Source organism: Netta rufina (assembly GCF_964035555.1).
Source record: "Netta rufina genome assembly, chromosome: 5".
In the NCBI taxonomy this organism is placed as follows: Eukaryota; Metazoa; Chordata; class Aves; order Anseriformes; family Anatidae; genus Netta; species Netta rufina.
The window spans coordinates 17589255-17611874 of NC_140128.1; the positions used below are offsets into that span (position 1 = coordinate 17589255).

Sequence of the window (22620 nt, forward strand, 5' to 3'; positions counted from 1 at the left end):
ACATTAGCTAGCATATTTCATTACCTTTTCATCAAGGGCTTTATGGTGTTCAAATAAAGATTTTAGTGCTTTGAGAACTTCTACTTCACTAGAAACTCCTGCTGGAGACTGAGCTTGTCTCTTTACAACAGTCATTCTGAGAGATCGCTCATGCCTGGAGACAAGACATTCCAAATGTTCCAGTAATAGCTAAAACAAAAAACAACAACGTTTATTCCTGTTCGGAACAGCTGCAGAAAGCTTTGCCTCCTAAAACACCACATTTTGTATTCTAAACTTCAAATCTGAGAACCAACAACTATTACATCAAGTATAAAGACTCATTTTTAACATTTCGCCCATATTAAAAGTGGTATCAGAGCATACAATGTGCGTTCCCTTTTGGTCTAGCTTTTAAATGAGGCTTCTACTTAACCGGGTCTTTCCAGTTCCTCCACCAATCTGAGGAACAGCTTGCTTGTAAAAAGGATACACACAGGAAATACTCTAAACTGGAGAGCAACTGCTCTGCTGGCAGCTGGGTAAGCTGCTAGATCAGGCAGCTTGCCTGCTCTACTCCTTTGCTCCCAAGTAATGTATGATTTCAAAATTGTAACGAGAAGAGAGCTGAGTGACATAGCAGTGCAATCTTACAGGCCTTCCAGGATTCTGCACAGCACTATTTGGAGCTATACAAAAGTTTGCAAACTTTCTTAATCAACACACATTTACACCTCCAGGAGGATTCACATACAAACGTCAAGGAAAAAACTTTTAGCTTTTCAAATTCAACATTCAGTATTTTTCTCCACATAGCTGGATACTGCAAAAAGGATGATTCTGGAGAGAAGACAAAGAACTTACCCTGGTATTATTTCTTTCTGCTTTCAGTTCAGCAATTTCTTCCTCCCTTTCAAGCAGCTGTTCCCTGCATACATTTAGTTCTTTTGTAAGCGCTGCAAATTCCTGAAATAAACCAGACAGAAATATAAGTACATCAAATATTGGGACACAGTGAGAGTAGATTAATAGGAACACTTGACACAATTTTTCAAAGTATTCATTTCAGATGTCTAAAGCCAATACAATTGTACAGTCATGCTAAGCAGGCTTAAATTCAAACACTTAAAACCTTTATAACGTTAACTGTAAAGATAAAAAACATTTGACCAGTACTTCAAAAACTTGTGTCTCCTCTGGCAATTATCTGAGTAAAGGGTATCCCTGTTAAGGAAAGGGAAAAAACTTTCTAATGCACTTGTACATTGTTTCAAAGATTTCTTTTTAAAGGACTGCTGTCAGGAATGCAAAAACAGACCACTAGAAAGTGTAGTGAAAAACAGAAGTCAGCAACACATGATGTTTTTATTCAGTATTTAGTTGTGAGAGGCAATATATAACCCTGCCAGTTACCAAAATACACAGGTTACTTTGTACTAACAAAGCATTCTTGAAGCCTCACCACTGGAGGACCCAGACCTTTACTTGTATTTGTCTACTTTAGCAGTACACAGGGATTTTGCTTATACCTATTTCCAAACCTCACAAAACAAAAGTGGAACAGACCTTTTCCCTACAGTTCTGCAAGAAATCCAGGAAGACTAGAATCAGAATTTTTCTAAATGAGGAGCCCTTGAGTTTTCAAAAGACTTTCCCTTCAATTTCAACAAAGCTTTCACCAAACAAAATTAAACTGAAATAAGCATCACAGAGTGGGAAGGCATCAGCAAACAGCAGCTAAGGTAACTCACAGCAGTTACTGCATGGCTTGCTTTTTGTTTGCTTGTTCCACTATTTTGAACAGTAAGACAAATCAACAGTAAAGAATACATTTCTACATTTGGGGGGTTGTTAGAAAGATACGATTTTCTTGAGTACCTGGAATAGCTACTACATCCTAAGGTATTTCCACGTTCTAGCAAAAGCCTCCCTAGAATCACTCATTATAAATGGCATTTAAGCTCCAGATCAACTCAAAGAGCATACTCTGGATATAACGGAATATGAAATTATACAAGACACACTTATAAGTGCTGAGAATAATCTTACCTACATACTTACTCTAAAAAAATTAAAGTTGTTTCTAATGTGGTTCAGATTATAACTAGCTGTAAGCCTACATGTGAATGAGCCCATACTTTAGAAGACAGCTTCATAGGAAACCGGGAAAAAACACAATACTTTTTCCATCAGTGCAACTTAGGATGAGAAATTAAACACACGTTAATCACTTCAATGGCTGATGAACACAACAGAAGCACTTATATAAGAAAAGATGGAAACGCTAATACACAAGTTAGTCTTCTCTACTGTCTAAAAAAGAGAAAAACAAGTCATGTCTAATAAACAGTAAATTGCTACAGCTGCACTGGTAAGTTGAAGAAGATACAGCAAACTAAGAATATATTATGTAACTACACTGTGTGCACAGAAGACACTTCTCTAAGTCTTCCAAGCTCTGCAAGATATACTGCCTAACAGACAGCAGCTGCATAGCAAGTAAAAATTTAAAATGGAGCCCTTTTGCAAAAAAAAAAAAAAAAATCAGTGACAGAAAACACATGCTTAAAAACAAAAGGACCCAACTAATTATACTAGCACATCTGCAAATTCTAACATGCAGCTAAAATAAGCAGTCAGAAGACATATCTTAATCTAATTAATCAAACGATTAATTTAGTAAGCTTTGTTTTAAAATATGCACATGACAAAAGACAAAAATACTATTGCACAACATATACCTACAGTGAACTCCTTTGGGATTACTAACGCATTAGACGTTTAAAAGTTGGTGATATTAACAGTAATATCACCAGCACAGATGCAAAAATCCATCACCACAATCCCTCTTCCTAAAGAAAAAACTGTTAATTGAAGAAGATTCAGTACAATCCACTTAGTTAATTAGGAAACAACTGCAGAAAAAAAACACTTAATTTTCCTTCATTTTTTCTACTGCTAAAAAAAAAAAAAAACAAAAAAAAAAAACAACTATTTCTTTACCGTACTTACTAATTAACATTCATATAAATTTTCATCAGAATATTTCAACTTCATACATTGACTCATTTGTATCCTTAAAAAAAAGGCCTATTATTTTCAAGTAAAAACTGCTGGAAATATACTTCTTAGAACATCCTGGTCAGCAACTTTATAGCTAATGTAAGTTTTAAGCATTCGAAACAAAATTTAAAAAGATTCCTGAGTCCAAGGTAGACAAAGAAAGAAAGCAGTCCACCTCACACTTCACAGGAACTGAAGGAAAGATCCAGTCTATGACCTTGCCTGCAGAACTCACCATAACGTCAGAGTTTTTATTGTACCTTCAATAACCCCCCTTGGTGGGAGTTTTCACAGCTCCCAGGCAACTGACAGCACACATCTCTTCTGTTCCAGCATAAATGCAGGTAAACCCAATTGAGTTTCTGAAGTTGTAGTTACTCGAAAGCCTACCTTACATATCTTCACATATTACATAATTAACGGTTTTCAAGTACTACTGAAACTATTAACAGATTCAAATTTTTTTACAAGAGAGCTTGATATGAACTTCTTTTCCAGTTGTGGAGTTTTGTGTTTGTTTTTTTTCTTCTCCCCCTTTCAAAAAGCTAAAAGCTTCCAAATGTCCGTGATTGTGATTTTTGATGTTGACATCAGGCTGACAATGGTAAGTCCTACGTTCTTCCAGAGTCTACCACAGGTCTTGAGTACGTGATAAAGAAAGCAGCAAGGACTACTAGACACCATTTCACCACCCTTCCTGGAGTTAGAATCACTGGGTAGCATTAATAGAAGTGTTACCTAAGATATGTACAAACTCCATCTTCACAAAAACAGCTGTGTATTTCAAAGGAAGTATATTCACCCTTCAAATGATTATAATACAGACAGTTCTATTCCATCACATATTCCTGTGCAAACATAAGTTATAGCACAAATATATCATAATTATGACATGAACCACCACACTGTCAGATGACCCAAAAAGAACAATACGCACATGAATTTATATTGCTGCTGTATAAACAGACTGACACGTATTTCTAGCATTGCATAATATATCCACTGCTGTTTGTTTTTACAAAATGTATTTGCTGTGAGTCCCATAACCTGCCTTATAAAGAACACTTGAATGTCCTTAGTTTCAGTTGACGCTGCCAAAAGACATGTCTTTTCTAGTTTTAATACCCATCTTCAACAGAAGACAATCCGATTTCCTCGAGCAGTTCAAAGGGAACCATTTGCAACTTTGTAATCTCAAAGAAGAGTTTTTAGTTGTCTACATTTCCTCCTTGGCATTAAATGAATCTACAGAAGAAACTAAAGGAAACAAGAAAAATCCTGAAAAACTTTTCTGCTTATCCACAGAGTTGTATTACTTGCTCTGTCTTCTCCTTAGGTACAGAATTTCAGAATGAAGTTCCACTCTGCTTCCAGCTGCAAGCAAAATAATACCCTACTCTGAAGACTGACAAGGATGGGACTCAAAATAAGCACTTCAGAGCATTTACTACAAGAAACAGAGGGCTAAATATACTGAATATCCCTTGCTGAGTAGAACATACTGGCAAAAGTTCAAGTATTATACTAAACCAAAATGCTTATTCAAGAAAGTTACTTTCTGTATTTGCATCACTCCAAACATGACACTCCTACTGCAAAAAATTGTAACTCAACAAAAAAAGAATATCAGTGAAAGTAACTTTGTTATTGTTCAGTAATATGTTTTCTGGGGTTTGTCCACAAACTCCACAAGTTTTTAAAACAATTGTGTTTCTTCCACATCAACCTTCAGAACTGACCTTCAACTGTTAGTATTTTAGAGGCCACAAACATCCTTCCAAAGGTTGCACCAGCTGATGTCTAGCTGTCAAGTCTGTAGAATTCTGCTGTCTGACCTGACACTCGATTGCTTATAAGACAATGGTCCAGGAACATTACAGCTTTCAGGAAACAGGTTTTCTTCATGTATATTACAAGCATAATTTATAGGTTTCACTTGTGCATTGCAAGCCCCTAAACGCTACATGACAGGAAGAAAGGTATTTCAGTTGGAGAAAAATTGGGGATTAGTTCTATTTCTCTGAAGAGTCTAACAACATGAGCTGCACACTAGGGATGCTCTTTGCTACTATAACTGCAAACAACAGTAAAGTTGCTTGAGATTTGTTTACACAGAAAACTTTTTTCCACAATAAAAAACAATGCTGCTCTTCAGCACATAAGGATTCATGGATTAACAGCAACAAGATGACTAGAAAACTTAAAGGATAAAAAGATATAAAACTAAACATCCTTTGAATACATACTACTTTTAGTTCATCCAGAAAATATTACCTTCTTGCAATCAAGAAGGATGAAGATGCAACTGTTGCATCTTTAGGAATGTATCTGCCAGAAATATGAGAAAGGAATTTATCTGTTTAATCTTTACATCACATTTTACTTTACCGTTAACATTCTGTTCTGTGGTCTGCATATCAAAACAATCCGCTCAAAAATCCAAGAAACTGAAAGGATGATGAAAAGAACTGGGGAAAAACACAGGCCATCAGAGATGAGAAACCAAGGTAACCTGAGATAAACATTCTTCATGTTATTTGTTACATAGCATCCACACTTATTCCAAATGATGTGTAAATTAAAATGAGAAAGGTCATAAAGCAATTAAAACAAACCAAAATATTTAAGCTTAACAGAATATTTAATGGTCCTCTTATTTTAAACGCAACGGTTGTAGGCAGCAAGAGGGGCCAATGTCCCCATGTATTGGATTTTAAGATACGTAAGTGTTTAATAAAATTGGAAAGTACCTAATAAAAGGAAGTAAATGTTTGTAGTTGTTGACTCACAAGGGGTTAGGTTTTTCAGCTATCACAATTACTTAATTTAATATTCCTTAGACTTAAGAGTTACATCTACAATATTCACATGCTTTAATCATTAAACCTTGCCTTCCAAAAAAACAGTTACACACTGACAGCAGAAATCCAGAAGAAACATCAATCAGCATAAATAACGCTTTGCCTATTCAGCATAATAAATAAGATTGCTTTCAACCTCTCCATATCTGCAGTATATGCTAATAGAAAAGACAAAAATTAAGACTAAAATGTGAAGAAAAATATTTTGCTGTTCACATAATGAAATTACTTTCCAGTAAGCAAACAACCTGGATTTTCTAACCTGGAAATAAAAAGTTGTTTCAAACATTACGAGAATCAGGTCTATGAAAAAATGTTTCTTTTGCTCTAAAACAACTAAAAAAAATATGAAGGGAATGTATGAAGTTACTTAAAGGGATACTAAGATATAATTATATCAAACAAGTTTCAGAGCAATTTTCACGCTTAAAGTGGCTGGTTTTGACAGAGCTACCCACCAACCAGTGAGAATGGTATAGCATACACTACACTTTAAAATATCAGTCTCCTTTTCTACTTCTTATGCATACGAGGTTTTATAACTCAAAAAAAAAAAAAAAAAACCCTACTAAAATAGGTGCAGATTTCTTTGCTATTAACAATTTTCTCCCATTCCAAGTAGTGGCATGGAGAAAGTTTAAAATGCTTAGTAGCACCTGTTTTTACCTCTCATGAGTTTACATTTTCCTTGACTCAAAAGCCTGTTTGTTTTTTCCGCTTTAACAAAAGCTGTAACACTGCAGGAAAACACTAAAACAAGCATTGCACCTAGCTAATGGGTAATTATTAATATTAAACAAATATTAAATTAAAGCTGAGTAACTTCTATCATTCCAACACTCTTTTTTGGTATGGTATTCTTCAACCTTGTTTCTTGGATTGACCTATCTGGGCTTTGTCACTAATGATGCTCAATCCTAAATATGCAATTAAGTTTTAAAATGTTTACAGTTGCATAATGTTACTGCTCTGGAACGAAACACTGCTTCCAGTCCACTTTGGAGATGAAAGCAGAACCAACTGTCTAGCATCTGACAGAAAGCAATGCACGAAAGAACTCTAGCTCACAGCCAGTAGGTACCAAACGCATGCCCAAGAGCAAAATGGAGCAAAAGTTCAGAGTAAAACAATCTCCATGGAAATAGGTTTCCAGTTACCGTCTTGACTGAGTTGCTCACATGTATGTGCGGCATTCACTGAGCCTTAACTACAAGGCATTAAATCTGGACTTCATTGCTAGGAACTCTGGGGAAGTGCTGCATGTCGAAGTGTAAGAAAATATAAATGAAGATAGATGGTATTTGGCAGCTGTGCAAAAGGAACACTGAATTAACAGAAAAGGGGAGGTAAAAACACATCAGTTTCTGTGCTTTCCCGTCTATAGGTCCCCTTTCACTGATCTAACACATTTCTGATTGACGTTTTCTACCTGTGTATGGGAGCGTAGAAGTACTGCAACCCAAAGCATGGCTGAATCTTTAACCCCTTGAGAAATCAGAGGTTTTCTTTTTCACCACACTAATCAACACCCGAACTTCATAGGTGCTGCAGAACACTTTGGAAATTGAGCCTGTAAAACCTAGTACAAAGACTGAAGCACAGGTTGCAGAAAAGCAAACAGGAGCCACCTACACTCAAATCATTAACTACAGCCTGCATAAACTTGCAAAGTCATTACCACCTATACTCTTGCATTTAATTTTCTCTAAATTCTGCAAACCATCTCTATTATGTATATGAGACTAAGGGCAAAGCCTAGTGCAAAACTAACTGTGCACCACTGGACAGCCAGTCACAGATTATATACTCTTTCTTACAGTGCAAGGTACACATGCTAACCTGAGAGTCTTCCAAGCTCCACCATTAATTAGAGCTACATACAACACAGTGAATACAGTAGTCAATTTCTAGAGAAAAAGACTGTTTGCTGGTAATATTCAAAACTAAGCCATAGCAGCATCCTATTTTCTTCAGTGCTAAACCAACCTCACTGTGAGTCTGTAAAATTCAGAAAAAAAAAAACAAAAACACAAGACTGTTTAAACAAGTCCAAAAATATTTCCCAGTTACTCTTGGTTTATGTCTAAATTTGCAGTTTGCTAAGCATCTTCCTGTAAGGCAAACAGCCTTAGTATCACTGAAAGATTAAGAATTCAAGTTTTCTCCAAGTAGCAGGTTAATCACTTCATCAGCCTCAACAAATCATTGCCAGCATCTGTGGCTGGTTCAAAGTACAGTGGATCACAGAGTCTATTTTCAGTTAACCCAGAGCAGACACCACCTATACTCACCATAGCCTTTTTAACAGAGACTTTTAAACTACTTAAACTACAGATGGGTTACAAAGATTATATATTGAATCAGAGAACAGCTATACCAAATCCCCCCCACCTTAATCTCCATCAGGAAAGCATTGGTGCAGACTGGTCAGTAATACAGCAATCCTCTTCAATACTACATCAATCCAACTACTCATTTTCCAGAAGAATAGTTTACCTAACACAGAAACAATTTGAGAAATAATTGGAGGGGGGGGGGGGGGGGTTGGGAAAACAAATGCCTCAATTAAACCCTACATTAATGAATTTGAAGGGTTTCAGTGTGAATAACCTCATTCCTGCACCCCTAGCCTAGTCTATTTTGATTAGTAACTAATGCAGTAAGTAGTAGGACAACTTCTTAGTTGTAGCTTTAGGCATCTCCATTTTTGGAGTCCATGTCAGTAAAAAAAACTTACCCACACCCATATCCACTATGGCAAAAGGAGAATACAGTTGTACTTAATTAAAGAGGAAGAATCTTGCTTTACCAGTTTGACAAGGGCAAAACCAGCCTCCATCTTTAATATGACACTATAGAGATTTCATTTAAATTTCTCCTCTCCACATAAAAGTTGGTCAAGATCTCCTGGGAGCCTGTACAGGATTTCACAACATAAAACGCTCCTAAAAACGTCAAACTGTAAAGTTAGCTGCAAGGTATCTGAGAAAATATCACACAAGTCCAATATTTCTAGTGGACCTCCCCAGTTATGGAGGCTGAGCAGCCACCACAAAAGCTGTTAACAAGATCTTTTAAGTTGTAAACAATACTGAACTGTCAGTTTCCTTGGGCAAGAAAAGAAACACGGTGTTTTTTTCCTGTTGATCAACTCCAAACATACTGCACTCAAAAGCAACAGTACAATTCTTGCTCAGCTGACATTTAAAATTAAATTTCCATGACTTCAGAATTAAAAGTCATTTAATCCTGAATACTGACTTTCAGCATCTCAATCCTCACGTGAATACCATTTCACTTTTTTTTTTTTTCCAGAAATAGACCCAGAACAAGAACCTTCGTGCATGATTATTTCGGTGACAAGATACCTCTGCTTGCAAAAACCGTAAGCAGCAGCTGAGGCACGGCACTGCCCTGCCCTATTCCAGCCATTAATCTCGGCCTCGAGTTGTCAGGCTTAGTTCTGTGGCCAGTAGTTGTACAGTACATTTTTCACACCGTGTTAAAAGGGAGTGCTTGGGAATATCTGAATAAGGCTGGCCAAGCCACCCTCATTAAACAAGCATCAACATGCGTTCCCCCTCAGTGCTCTGCTATTATACACACACACTTTTTTGCCAACTGATGAACAGTTCAGTTTTATGATTTCAAACTTGTTTAAGCAAGTAATACTCAATGAGGACAGATACACGTCTTCAGCAGGTAACTGAACTTGCAGTCCCTTTACATTCTATTTTTCTTCGTACTATAACATTCAGTTTTTATGCTAAGTGGATTTACTAACCAAAGCTAAATATACAAGTCTGCAATATTTGGACTGAATGCAATTGGACCATTCCATGGAAAAGTTACTTGATTTTTGCAATAAAAGCTAATCTAAAGCCTATTCAAAAAGAGTTTTTTCATGTCTTAAAATAGACACGTCCAATACTTAAACACAAGAGCTTAACCCAGTAATGCAGATTGTCAAAACAATTTATTTTTATGCTTTTTTAATGTTTTGTTGTTTAGTGTTTTTTGACTGCACAAAGGATACTTATAACAAACAGTTCCATCATGCTTTTTAACAACTGCCTGAACCCAAAAACCAGAACCACAGAATATCCTGAGCTGGAAGGGACTCACAAGGATCATGGAGTCCAACGTGTTACATCACAGAACAAAGCCAGGGATATGACTAACGTTAAATTGCAAGATGGGAAAAAGAAGAGAAGAGGATAGTCTGTTAACACGCTGTAACCGGTAACAGATACTGGAGCAAAAGACGGATTAGTGTGGAACCTGGTCTGAAGAGCAAGTACCTCCTGTTCCACGCTAGGCTACAAACGAAGGAAAAATGATGCAACCAGGAGACCCTGAGGCCTTATACACAGTTGAGAGAAAAGATTAGCTTGGCCCATTTCTCCTCTACCACCTCCCTGGACAATCTTCTATAACCATTACACAAAAATACAGAAGAGAATTAAGCAAGCTTTAAAGACTACAGTTACAACAAGGAATCAGAACTGCATTAACGTATGAACATAAAGAGATTACAAGAGGGGAAAAGGGCAGCTTCTTTCCTGCATGGACAAGCACTGAAAGCTAAAATCCTAAAAAGCTTTTTGATTTTTCCCTTTGCCAGAACTAATTCCACATTTATTGAAACAGACTCAAGTTTTAGAAGATATTGTCGAACCACACCCTCAAAAGACATTCTGAAAACACAAGCTGTGTGTTCTAAAAGAAATTACCAGATGCACCTGCCCCATGTTCTTCAACATACAGCTAACAAAGAATGTAATGACCCTTCAGAGACACTTCACTATGAAATACATCAAAATGATCATACCGTATGAAAAACGCATTACTCTAGGAAGATTCACAGTAATATTCCAAGGCATCTCTGAGATTATCTAAGCCAAGTTTTAGCCATTCACACAAAATTAATATGGCAAATAAGAAGAGCTTCAAAGAGATATTCTAAATTTAGACATTTCCTTAAAACGTGCATAAACATGTGAAGACCCCAAATAAATTCACCATATACCCAAGGTCTGAAAAACTGTTCTCCACACAAATTCTGTTCCATGGTCTCTAAGGTATAGTCATCTTTCATACCCATAAAGTTTAGATTATCTGAAGAAGTGCTAGCGCTACAGGTAACTTTCATATCACGTAATTCCCTTCAAACCTTTAAAGGATATCTGACTGGGGTCAAAAGTTTTTCATCTCTGTGTTTCCAAATTAAGATACAAGGCATGTCCTGTCTTAAATCCTAGCAGAAGCAAGAGATTGAAGTGTGAGATGTCAGCTGGGACTTTAAATGTGACATAAAAGAACCTTAAAAATACTGTATTACACAAAGTTCAGGTTCCCATTGGGAACAGTAAAACCACAAAACTTATTTATGCACAGAACTACGGTGAAAAGCACAGCTAGTAACAGAATTTAAGTCCAAAACACCACTTCAGCTACCAGATCTCCTGTTTCTGGATAGAATTGCAGAGAAAGTGAGTTTTCACTGACATTCTATCGTCAAAAGTAGATATTGCTACATGATTTCTATGACAGGCTAACATTAAACACTTGAGAATCCACAATGCAAACCCACAAATCCACAGTTTAAACCTTGTCATTGATCAAGTCAGAAGCACTTTCAGATACGTATAACAGAACTCCTCCCCCCCAATTTTCTTTCTGAAAAGTTAAATTTACAGTGTGAAAAAATTTGTATCGATTTGTATTCAGCACACAATGAAACAAACAAGCAATTCCACTTGCAGATCTCTCCCCTTTTTCAGTGGCTTGTTTCATGATCACACTCCAAAAATTAATAAGCATTTTAAAAAAGACTGATCAAATTGGTTATTTGCTAAGATAACTAGTACCTTTAAAATAACAGCAATTTACAATCCTCTTCACTGAACAAACCATCTCCACATTAAAGAAAGTTTTACCGTTTACACTAAGGATTTGGGTAGCCAAAATTCCTTTTCAAGTAATTCAAAATAAATACCATTTCTCATTACAGGAAATCACCAGCATTGAGAAGACAATGATTATTAAACTTCAGCCAGCTGCAAGACAGTTTGTTTACATTAATATTCATAGCAAAGTCTTTCAACTATACAGACGGCCAATCTAAACTTTGTATAGATTGACATAAAAATTCTTTGTTTAAACTGCACCTCCTGAAATATTTTGGTTCATTTACACAGTGTAAAACAAAACAGCTACTAAGCTTATATAATTACATCCTTATACTGTGTGCCATCGTGTAAATTTGACGTAGGAAAAAGATTTCTACAGTAAAGAGTTTGTTAACCTGTGGCGTGCATCCTTTACTAATTTTCACCAGATATTTACCTTTAAAAAGAACCATAGGGTAGAATGTGTTTTTAAATGCAGTGTTTCCCTACAACACATTGTAACTGACCAGTACCAAATTTGGTATTTATTTCTATGTGAGAGGCAGGATTAAAACAAAGAAAGCACAAAAAACTTCTAGATAATTAGATGCTAAATGGAATTGGGTAACAAACCATGCCATGTATGAGCAATAGGGGAGTAAGGCATGACACAGCATGGCTCAGAGCATACACTGACGACTGTTCTGCAGAGAAAAATCAAAGGCTGCCCATTTCACTACTGCAGCAGCAAATGGAAAACACTTGCTTAATCTCCAAGAGGACATTCTCCTTTTCTCCTCTGAACAAAATTAGATAGACATACACATCAAATTTTTCAAGCTTTTAGGCACATCACTGAAGGTGCTTGTTTCAAGTCTGTCTTGAAGATAGCTGATTATGCCCTGTACTGGGAGCATAAGGACCTTTTCATCAAGGAATCTTGGAGCGCTTCATTGAAGTTCTAAAGCCAGATGTTTTTTCTAAACATCCATATTTCTCAAAACATAACTGTAAAACAGGAGAACTATGGGGTAAGATATGTTGACTGCTCTTATTTGTTTGCAGCCATCAAGAAGTCACACTGTATTTCAAATGCAACCAAAATTATATTCCAGTTAAAATTTTCACTACCATCCTCAAAAACCATTTCCTGAGCAGACACGAACATAAACACATGAGCATAGTTCAAGGCCAGCCACTGTGGAATAGCAGAAGAGAAGATTAAGCAACAAAGCTTCTTTTTGTGAAAACACTACAGCCCTAGTCACTGCAGGAACTGGCCCCAGAGCCTTGTCATGACAGCCAGCCAGAAGAAAAGGAGCTGGTTTTCAGTAGCACTTACATGAAACCCAAGGTAAACTCTGAAATAGATGAAGGTCACCAGTAAAAGACAGCTTAACCAACAAGTCACATCCATTTACAGAGGGAAATAACACATCAAAATCAAACTGAGCAATATTTTTAAGAAGCATTGTAACCACAGTCCTCCTCCAGTTCTATGTATATGAACTAGGAGAATAATCTCCTCAAGCAACCTACAGACACACATTCAGCTCACTACATAATTATCTGGAGCTTACAAAACGCAGAAACAGTATTTGCATACACTTCTGTGAAAAAAGTCAAGTTGAATAAAAAAAAATCTCATTCCACTCAACAGCAAAATAATAATTTTTTTCAGCCTGGAGAATGTGAAAACATTTTTCCTGGCAAGAACTGCTACACATTTCCCCACTTGCATCTGGAGACTACATAGACAAGCTTATAAGAAAAATGCACTTGGAAAGTTATGAACACTCAGATTACCCAACACACACAATGCAAATTTATCCCCTCTCAGCATTTGTGGATTGAAATCCATATGCACAAGGAATTACGGGAAGTATTTTCTAAAACATGTCAACAGATACCATTCAGCATTACTGACTTGTAGTGAATCAAACTGTCTTAACTGCTAAAAAGCAGCTTACATCATGACATCTATCATATTCCTTTAAAGCAGGAAAATTAAAAATGCAAAACTAAGTGAAACAATGAAGTATATTAATTGAGTACTGGAATGCAGTTAGGAAGTATAAAATCCAAAATTACTGATGGACAGCCAACAAGTTCTCGCCAAAGATTCAAGTTCTCTGACAACATTGTTAACTACGTATGATCTACATATTCCAAAACTATTTTTATATGTTTATCCTTTTACTTTTTGACTTAAGTTTCTATGCTACGTTCTGCAAGCTATTTTCTGATTTTAAATGCGGCATCAATACATTCCATTTGCAATTCCATAAGAATCACATGGGAAATGTTTTCTCCAACCTTTTAAAGAATTTTCTAGAAACACCAAGCTTGTGGAAATTTGACAGTCAGTTAACTTATCATACGAGCACATACACCACAAATTAATGATCTTAATTTTAAGTTCAAATCCTATAGTGTTAATAAAGGTAATAACCATCTCTCCCAAATAAATACCAGACCGAAGAAACTTAAGTCACGGAGTAATGGATGTTAAGACACTAAGAACTTGTAAGAGAAAAAAATGTATTTAAATATTTATCTTTAAAGAAATATTTAAAAAAAAAAAAAAGAAAACTCTAGATAGAAATCGCAGCTAAATAGCCACACTGAAACTCTAAGTCTTGCTAGCAGACATCTTGAAAGTAATGTTGAGGTACACGCCTGAAAAGCAGAAAAAAAATAGAAAGGCTGGCAGATAAAGAATTCTGTTTTCAGGATACCAAAACAAATACTACTTGTTGTATAAATACTACTTGTTGTACAGGTGACTACAGGCTAGTTAGCACAGATGAGTATATGTGCAAAGTTCGCCTCATTCTGCATATGCTATGTATTTTATAAACTGCTTCTTTTGGTTAGAGCTCTTTTTGCCCAAGCTTACATAAAGCCTGTTTGCTAGACTACAGCACATCAGAAGTTAATAAGCCCATTATCAGACATTTGTACACAGTAACTGAAGAGTGTGAAAAAACAATCACTAGATCATCTTTCAGGGCCGCATCCACAAATCACTGTTAAAACAAACACAAAGCATTTCTGTGTAGTCACCAAAACATCCTTCCCAGAAACTAGCTAAGGAAAATAAAGACAATAGCTTTGGACTTCACTTTTTTTGTCGTTGTTAAAGAGACTGATGGAACATGGTAATAGCACTAAAATTTACCCTCATATACAAGAAAACGTAAAACTAATTTTAAATTTAATCCAGCTTAAAAGTGAATTTATAATCAACATAACCTACATCAAAAGCACAGTGTAAACAGCTAGTTGCTAACAACACCCAAGTAAATGACTACTGGATGGGGCGGGATGTTTCAACAAACTCATGCAAACATACTTAAATGAAAAACTGAGAAGTTAGAACAAATGCTGGTGGCTTGGTTCTGAATACACTCCTATAGACCACAACACGGTTAAAAGTGCAGCTACTCTGCTTTTTGACCAGTCATAGAGCATACTTTCAGATAACCCTTCATTTTCTGAAGGTTTTGGACACAAGCTGCCTTGTAAACGAAACAGGGGAAGCTGGGATTTATGGCCATAGTCAGTGAATCCTGAACATGAATTCATACCTCCACCTGACTTAAGCTAAAGACAATCCACTAATTTACTAACTGTAAGTGCGAAGATTCAGCAACTGCAGCTGAACACAGACAAGAGTAAAATTACGCTTGCCTGAAAGAGCATCTGAAAGAGTCCATGTTCATCTTTGCTGTCACAATGGGATGAAAGAAATGGAGGATACGTCTGCTCTGACATACATTCACACAAATGAAACCTTTTTAGATCTCTATCACTTCTGGACAGACAGCTCACTGCTGAGACTAATGGCTTTTACTCAGAAGCCAGTACTGCATCTTCCTAGAGTAAGCAGTATAGGCTACGTCACCTCAAGGCTGAATAGTTATGAATACTGTAAATGGAGCTGCACTTAAAATGCTAAAGAAATTTCAGCTACTGCAAAGTTTGGCAAGCCCTTTACTTAATGTACTTTCCGTAACTGCGTTCTTCATATCTGTGTACAATTCAAGACCTTGATTCTTCATCTATGACATCCTGTATTATTTAAAACCTGTCTGGAAGAAATCCAAATAATACCAATATTAAAGTGACAACTAAATCTATAAATTCGCCATCATAAAACAATACCAGGGTAGTCTTCAGACCAAAAGTTTAGATATTTCCTACATGCAAAATATCAAGTTGTATTTCTGAAACTAAGGAAAACTGCTATATAGAGACAGATCTGAATTTAATTGAATACAAATATAAAGACAGATGCTATTTTTAACTGAAGCATATAGTAGCGATTAAATATTTACTATAGATAGAACATAACTAAAATTGACCTACCAAGGACTTGCTTTACATTAAGATACTATGTACGGCCAAACCAAAATTATAGGCAGCTTTTTTCCATATTTATCTGCATATTACAGTAAAAGTGTTCTTTCTTTCACACACTCGCTTACCCCTAACAGAAAATTCTCATCTGTCCCTAGTTTACACCTCCTTGAATAGAGAAGTTCTGAAAGGAACCAAACAGAAAAGAACTTCTAAACTTCATTTAATGTACCTTGCAAATAAAAGAATATGATAGATTTCAGATGAAAATATTAGAAATACAGGATTAAGGTAGATCTTCAGAATATTGCTATATTACAAAAGCATCATATTTGCTCATCAGCTTGTAAAATTCTGTAACATACATGATTATCATCCTGATAAAAGTTGCTGTGAATTCATCAACTGTACTTTTATTTGTGCTAGGTACTAGAGTTTGTGTAACTTAAATGCCAGCCTTCTCTATCCAAAATAAGCATTTTGTTATTTACAGAAACTTCTACATGGAATCCTACCAGCATATTGAACTCTGTAACACTTCAACAGCAAAAACTGGTAGTCACCTGGAACTCATCAACCTTAAGTTCAAAACGTACATTTTAAATGCACTAGTATCCTATACGTTTCAAAGACTGATTTACAAACTTTAAGCACAGTAATCTTAAATTTCGTAGAAAACGCTCTAGATGGCACATAAAGAACATGGAAAATAACAGACAGTTATTCATCTAACCATAGTTAAATCATAACTGAACATGTTTACACTAAAAAGACAAGTTCTTTAAGTTCTCAAAGTAAAAGGCTCATTTTCATTATTTCTCTGAACAATACTAGGAAGAATAAATCTAGTTTTGAATTCTTACATGGCAATTTGATTTCACCAAATTCAGTTTCCAAGGTCAAAGTATACTTTAACCAAGGTAAGAGATGGTAACTCCCAGAAACAAAAAATCACAGCTACATTAAACAAGATAACAGTTATTTTATGAAGGCAGTGTTGATAAATTTCATTTCTAGCTGTTCATACAAGAAAAGCTTATCAATTTTACTCAATGTAAATGTAACAAAGTACACCTATGAGAACGCTCTTCTTTTTGTGAACCAGAGATCCATAAAAACGTCTTCCTGCTCTTAATAGCTGTTTCAGTTTTGTGAGCTAGAACAGATGCCTTTAAATTACTAGCTGCCCACCACACTACAAATGTACTAGAGGGGTCTATTTCTCTTCTATTTTGAAGAACGGACATCACTGCTGCAGAATAAATTGCATTAACTTTTATAACTTACAGAGATGTGCATGTACACAAGTACTAATTTGTCTTTTTTTTTTTCTTTTAACTATATACACAGAGATATACCTCTTTTCTACACACAGAAACTCAGTGAATGTAAGGAATTAAGTCCAAGGATACCATCCAAGATTGTGTCTTCATAGCAAAAACAGAACTTTTCATGTAGAAGCAATCAATCTGCCATTCCTCCTTCTATACAAGAATTTTCCATTAATCATCAGAACATCTCTGATTGGTTGATTCAGCTAAATACGTAAACCAGGTACAGTGCTCCTACTAAGAAATCAATTCAATACTCCTGAGAATAAAGTACTCTGGAATCAATTTCAAAGACCAGTTGCATGTACACACTAGGCCAGGGTAGAAATAATACATTTGTTAGATAGTGACTTAGTAATTCATGCAGCTATACTAGCATTTGTTCAACTACCCAAATTGATCTTCACATCTTTCTACTAAATTTAAAACATCTACTATGATTAAGAAAAAAGAACAAGATTGCACTGAGAAATGTTTTTTTTCTGAAAACTCTGTAATGTAGTTGTCAGTAAATTTGAAGTTATCCTGCTTCTACCCCTACTTGAAATCCACAGCTGAACAATAGGTTATTTGAGACAGTAGTTCAAAAGAATGCTCAGCTTGAAATAATTAAAGTTTGACTAGTTCCAAATACCATACCCACCAAAAAGTTTTCCTAGTGAGCACTTATTAGAATTAAAATTAGAATTTTGTCAGAAACCTACACATCTGAAATAACCCACTCATTACCACAGTAACAACAAAAATTTGTCAAATACATTAGACATTTCTGATTTGTAGCAAGAATAATAATATATTTTATGAATGTAACTTTTGAAAGCACAATCGTCACTTTCTAAGTAGTATAGTTTCACACCACAACATTATTTTCCAACAGCAATCTACAAAAATCCATTCTTTGATGTATTTTTATATAAAGTTGCAGTAAAATTTCTTTCTCAACAGAACTATGAGACTTGGTTTCCTATTGATTTCACAACAAACCATACAAGTATGACATCCATGAAACTGGCGATTGTTTAACCACATGAATCTTTCAAAAATGTTTAGGAAGAAATGTTTACATATTAGTAGCTTACAAGATTTAAAAGGAAAAATAAGAATTAAAAAAAAAAAAAAAGAACAGCACAGTATAGGGCTTTGGCCATTCTACTCAGCTACAAATTCAAGTCCAGTTTACAGATTACACAATTGGTTAACGGCATCCATTAATGCAGCAGACCTGAAATAGCAGCTGAAGGGAAGGCACAATTATTACAATAAAAAGCAACAGAAAAACAAAGAATGATTTTTGCCTGCAGCACATGACTTAACATAAGGAGCAGCAAAGGTTGGAAACTTCTCCTGATTTCCATCATAACGTTGTAATACAACTACTTTAACACATGTCACTTTTTAGTTTCTGTCCCTGAGTAATTTCCAGTACCGCTTACCATACCATACCAAAAGTCATACAGTGACTGCATTATGATGAGTACAGTGGAAATAAGAGGGCTTAAAATTGTTTCAAACTGTATAAATAGTAACAATGATATTTAAGGATATGTAAACGTGTAAAAATTCTATGTATTCTTGGAACAATGAAAGCAAAGTTCAACATTATCATGGCACACTTGGGACATCAACCAAGCTCACCACAAAGTGTACGGCCATCAACAGTTCAATGACAACTGGAAATAGTCTCTGCTTTGCCTACAATCAAATACTTTCCAGAGTGTTCAAAGTTCAGGGTGTTTTTGTTTGGCCGGCTGTTTTTTGTTTGTTTGGGGTTTTTAGCTTGTTTGTGTTTAAGACAAATGGATAAAAACAGAATTTCTGTAGACACATGATCTTTCATAGCTACACACTACTGTCATATAGAATACATTCAGTACTATACGCTCTACGTTGGCATGCTGCATCCTCCAGAAGTTAGTAATTGCCAACTCCCAGCACGACAAAAAAAAATCTCTCCAAAAGGAACGGAGTTAAGTAACACATTCAGACTTCCACATTGCTGTAACAACTCAGCATGTATTCACCAGGCACCAGAATTTTCATGTCCATAACAGAATGGCCTGTTTTCTTTCCCAAAATGGTCTGTATTGAATTCTTCAGCACATGAATGAACCAGGCAGTTAGAACCAACATAAAAAGATACTAGTGACAGAAGGAAGTCCATCAAGTTATATTAAACACAACAATATAGAGATGACCTTGCAATCAAGCTATCCCTATACTGAAGAAATGCCAGAAACAGGGAACGTACACTGGAGGGTACTGATGTTCTCTGCCTGCCTTGCTTTTTTATCTTTCTCAAACTGAGCAAGTACTAACAGATACTTCAGGGAAGCATTAGGTTAGATTGATCTTTCCCTAACATAACCTGACTGTTCAGTAAATTGAATATACAAAAAGACAATTAAAAAGTACAAAGAAAAAAATATTAAAAAATACCTTCTTTTCAAAACATCCATACCTGTGGAAGTGCAGTATTGAGCTGTCTCTGCAAGGAGTCTCTTTCATGACCAACTTCATGTAGTTTGCCCTGGGTCAGTGTTAGCGTCTCCTGAGTTTCTCTTAGTGTTTCCAGAAGGCGATCCCTTTCTTCCAACATGGATACCATTAACTGTTCAAAATGGGAATCAGCATCTGACTGTAATGGGGAACCTGAACCATGGCCTCCATTTCCCCCAGAGGGAATCTCTGCCTCACTGATGGTTGGCATCACCTCACACATCATCTTGAAACAAAACAAGAAAAAACAAAGACCATAAATTTAAGTCAAACAAATCTAAACAGGATAAGCAAAGGGACTTTGGATACTACCCATAACACCAGCTTAGCTCTCCCAGCGATAGCATCAGCAAAGGTTGCCAACACCTTAGTGTTTGCCACTATTTCATTAAGATTGCAGGTGAAAAGGTATACAATCAATTCAATCAAGGCATCACTTCATAATGAGAATCCTGTGACATCTTGCAAAACCAGATTTTTACAGCTGCATTTCAAACTATGATCTCATTTTAATGGATTTATATTTTTGTTGAGAGCAAACTGCTGCTGAGATCTTTAAAAAAAAGAACAAAGATAAGGCATGCAGCAAACCACCAAAAATTATATACTTAAAACAGTTACTGATTACACTGCATATTTGGAGAATCATTATATGCTTCTTCCAACTCTTGAAACATAGAAAGATAATATCTAAAACAGTACTTTGAGCTTATGCTGCTGGCTTGCAGAAACTCTATGGTAAACGTGATGCACATAAATTAGTGACAAATCCAAACAATCCAATTCAAGAGATAAACATGTAAAGGAAGATAAAAAGAAAAAATTTCATTACAAAGTGGTAGCAGCTGTCACTGTGGATAACAACAGTAAAGGTAAGCAAAAATAATTCACGGCTGAGTATGAATACAATTAACTATGCAAATCCAAGTACTTTACTACTGTTAAACTGGAAGGTCTTTCAGGAGACCCTAAAAGACCACCACAAGCGTTTAAGACATCACGGCTTTAAAAGGCATGAAGAAAAACACAATTACTGCACACTTTCACTGAACCACTTAAAGTTCTTCAGACAGCCTCTCTCAACATCACAAATCTACAGAACAAGAAAAAATGGTTTTCCCAGCCTCTCAAGTCCCACAGTTTGTTCTCACCCCTACGCTTCATCCTCATTTTAAACAAAAACTAAACAGATGTAGAGCTTTTTAGTAGGACTACACCTCACAATCTGCTGAAAGACTCTGAACAGCCTGAAGTGCTCTGTAACATTTTCATGTGTGATTACCATAAGCCCTGCGTTTTCAACACCACTGCATTATTTACCTTGCTCAATAAAATAAAAAGGCTCGGAAAACAGGCTCCAGGTTTCCTGTAGTACCAGTTCTTCTCTCTTTTTTTTTTTTTTTTTTTTTAGTAGTTTTTTGTTATCCCCCAAAACCTTTTAGGTTGCAAAGCATCCATTCAGCTCTAGTCCAATGTCTATTTAGTTGAAACACCCCGTGCACGTGAAAACAAATAAACCTGCCGAGTAAAAAGCAGATCCAATAAAAAGCAGCAGCAGCTCCAGCTAACTAGCCAAGTCCCCAGAAGAGAAGGATGTGAAAATAAACTGCCTCAGCTTCCCGTTTCTCTATTACTGGCCCGTAGGTCCTGCAACAGCTGGGATGGAGGAATCATGTGCAGAGAAAAAAAAAAAAAAAAAAAAAAACGTAGTCCGATGCACTGGTGCAACAAGCTTCAACAGTTCATTGCTCAGAAATTCCACTCAGGTCACAACTGCGTTATTAAACGGAATACAGACAGCATGGGAAAACAGCTCGAGTTTTCTGGTGAAGGGCTCGGGAAAGCCTCCTTTCTTTCCTCTCCCAGTAATTCCAACAGGAGGCTCTCCGTTCAGTTTCCTGGGTCTTAGTTCAAACATTTATAATCCCAGCAGCGAGGAGCCGACACCGCTCTGCAGGGCGCGACGCGGGGGACCTGTTGTCCTGCTCCAGCCGTCCATGCGATCCGCGGGGCCGAGGCGCAGCAGCAGGCCCCGGGGAGCACGGGGCCGCCCGAAACCCGGCTCTCGCCGCTCCCCTCCCCCGCCAACAAAGCTGCCGGGCGAGGAGCGCGGATCTCCCGCAGACCCCTCAGCGCCCAGGCCCGGCTGCGGGCCCTAGGGAGCCGCGGGGCCGGCTCCGCCGCGCCGGGAGGAGCCGCGTCCCTGCGGGCCGGGCCCGGCTCCGCCCGCCGCCGCCTCCGCGTCCGTGGCGGCCGGTGAGGGGCCGCGGCTGAGGCCGGGCTCGGCGGCGCGGCCTGAGGGAAAGCGGCGAAGGCCCCGCGCGCTCCGAGAGCCCGGATCGCCGCCGGCCGGCCCGGCCCTCGCCGCCCCGCCCCGCCCCGCTCCGCTCGAGCCGCGCGGAGCCAGCCCCGAGCAGCGCCGCCGCCGCCCGCCGCCTCCCGCCTCTCCCGGCGCCCTCCGCGCCTCCTGCCTGAAGCCCACAATGCACCGCCGCGCACCGCCCCCGGAGCCCGCGGGACCGCGGGTTCGAGCCCCGCTCCCCCGCTCAGGGCCCGTCCGCAGCGCCCTGCCCTGACAAGCGATACTCTCGCCGCCCACGGGTCCCCGCCCGCAAGGAGGGCTGCCGCGTCGCGGCG

General features: G+C 37.4%; 1 protein-coding gene across 5 annotated transcripts in view; it reads right to left on the reverse strand.

Moving 5' to 3' along the window:
• Positions 1-22373, reverse strand: part of PPFIA1 (PTPRF interacting protein alpha 1) — a 59351-nt gene extending 36978 nt beyond the window's left edge. For all 5 annotated transcript variants that reach the window (XM_084288520.1, XM_084288519.1, XM_084288518.1 and 2 more), the window contains exons 1-4: positions 21304-22373; positions 19946-20209; positions 844-945; positions 25-189 (exon numbers count right to left, since the gene is read on the reverse strand). In XM_084288520.1, coding sequence (XP_084144646.1) covers positions 25-189; positions 844-945; positions 19946-20209 — 531 coding nt within the window. In that variant the 5' untranslated portion in view covers positions 21304-22373. The remainder of the gene's footprint in view (positions 1-24; positions 190-843; positions 946-19945; positions 20210-21303) is intronic.
• Positions 22374-22620: the final 247 nt, after the last annotated feature.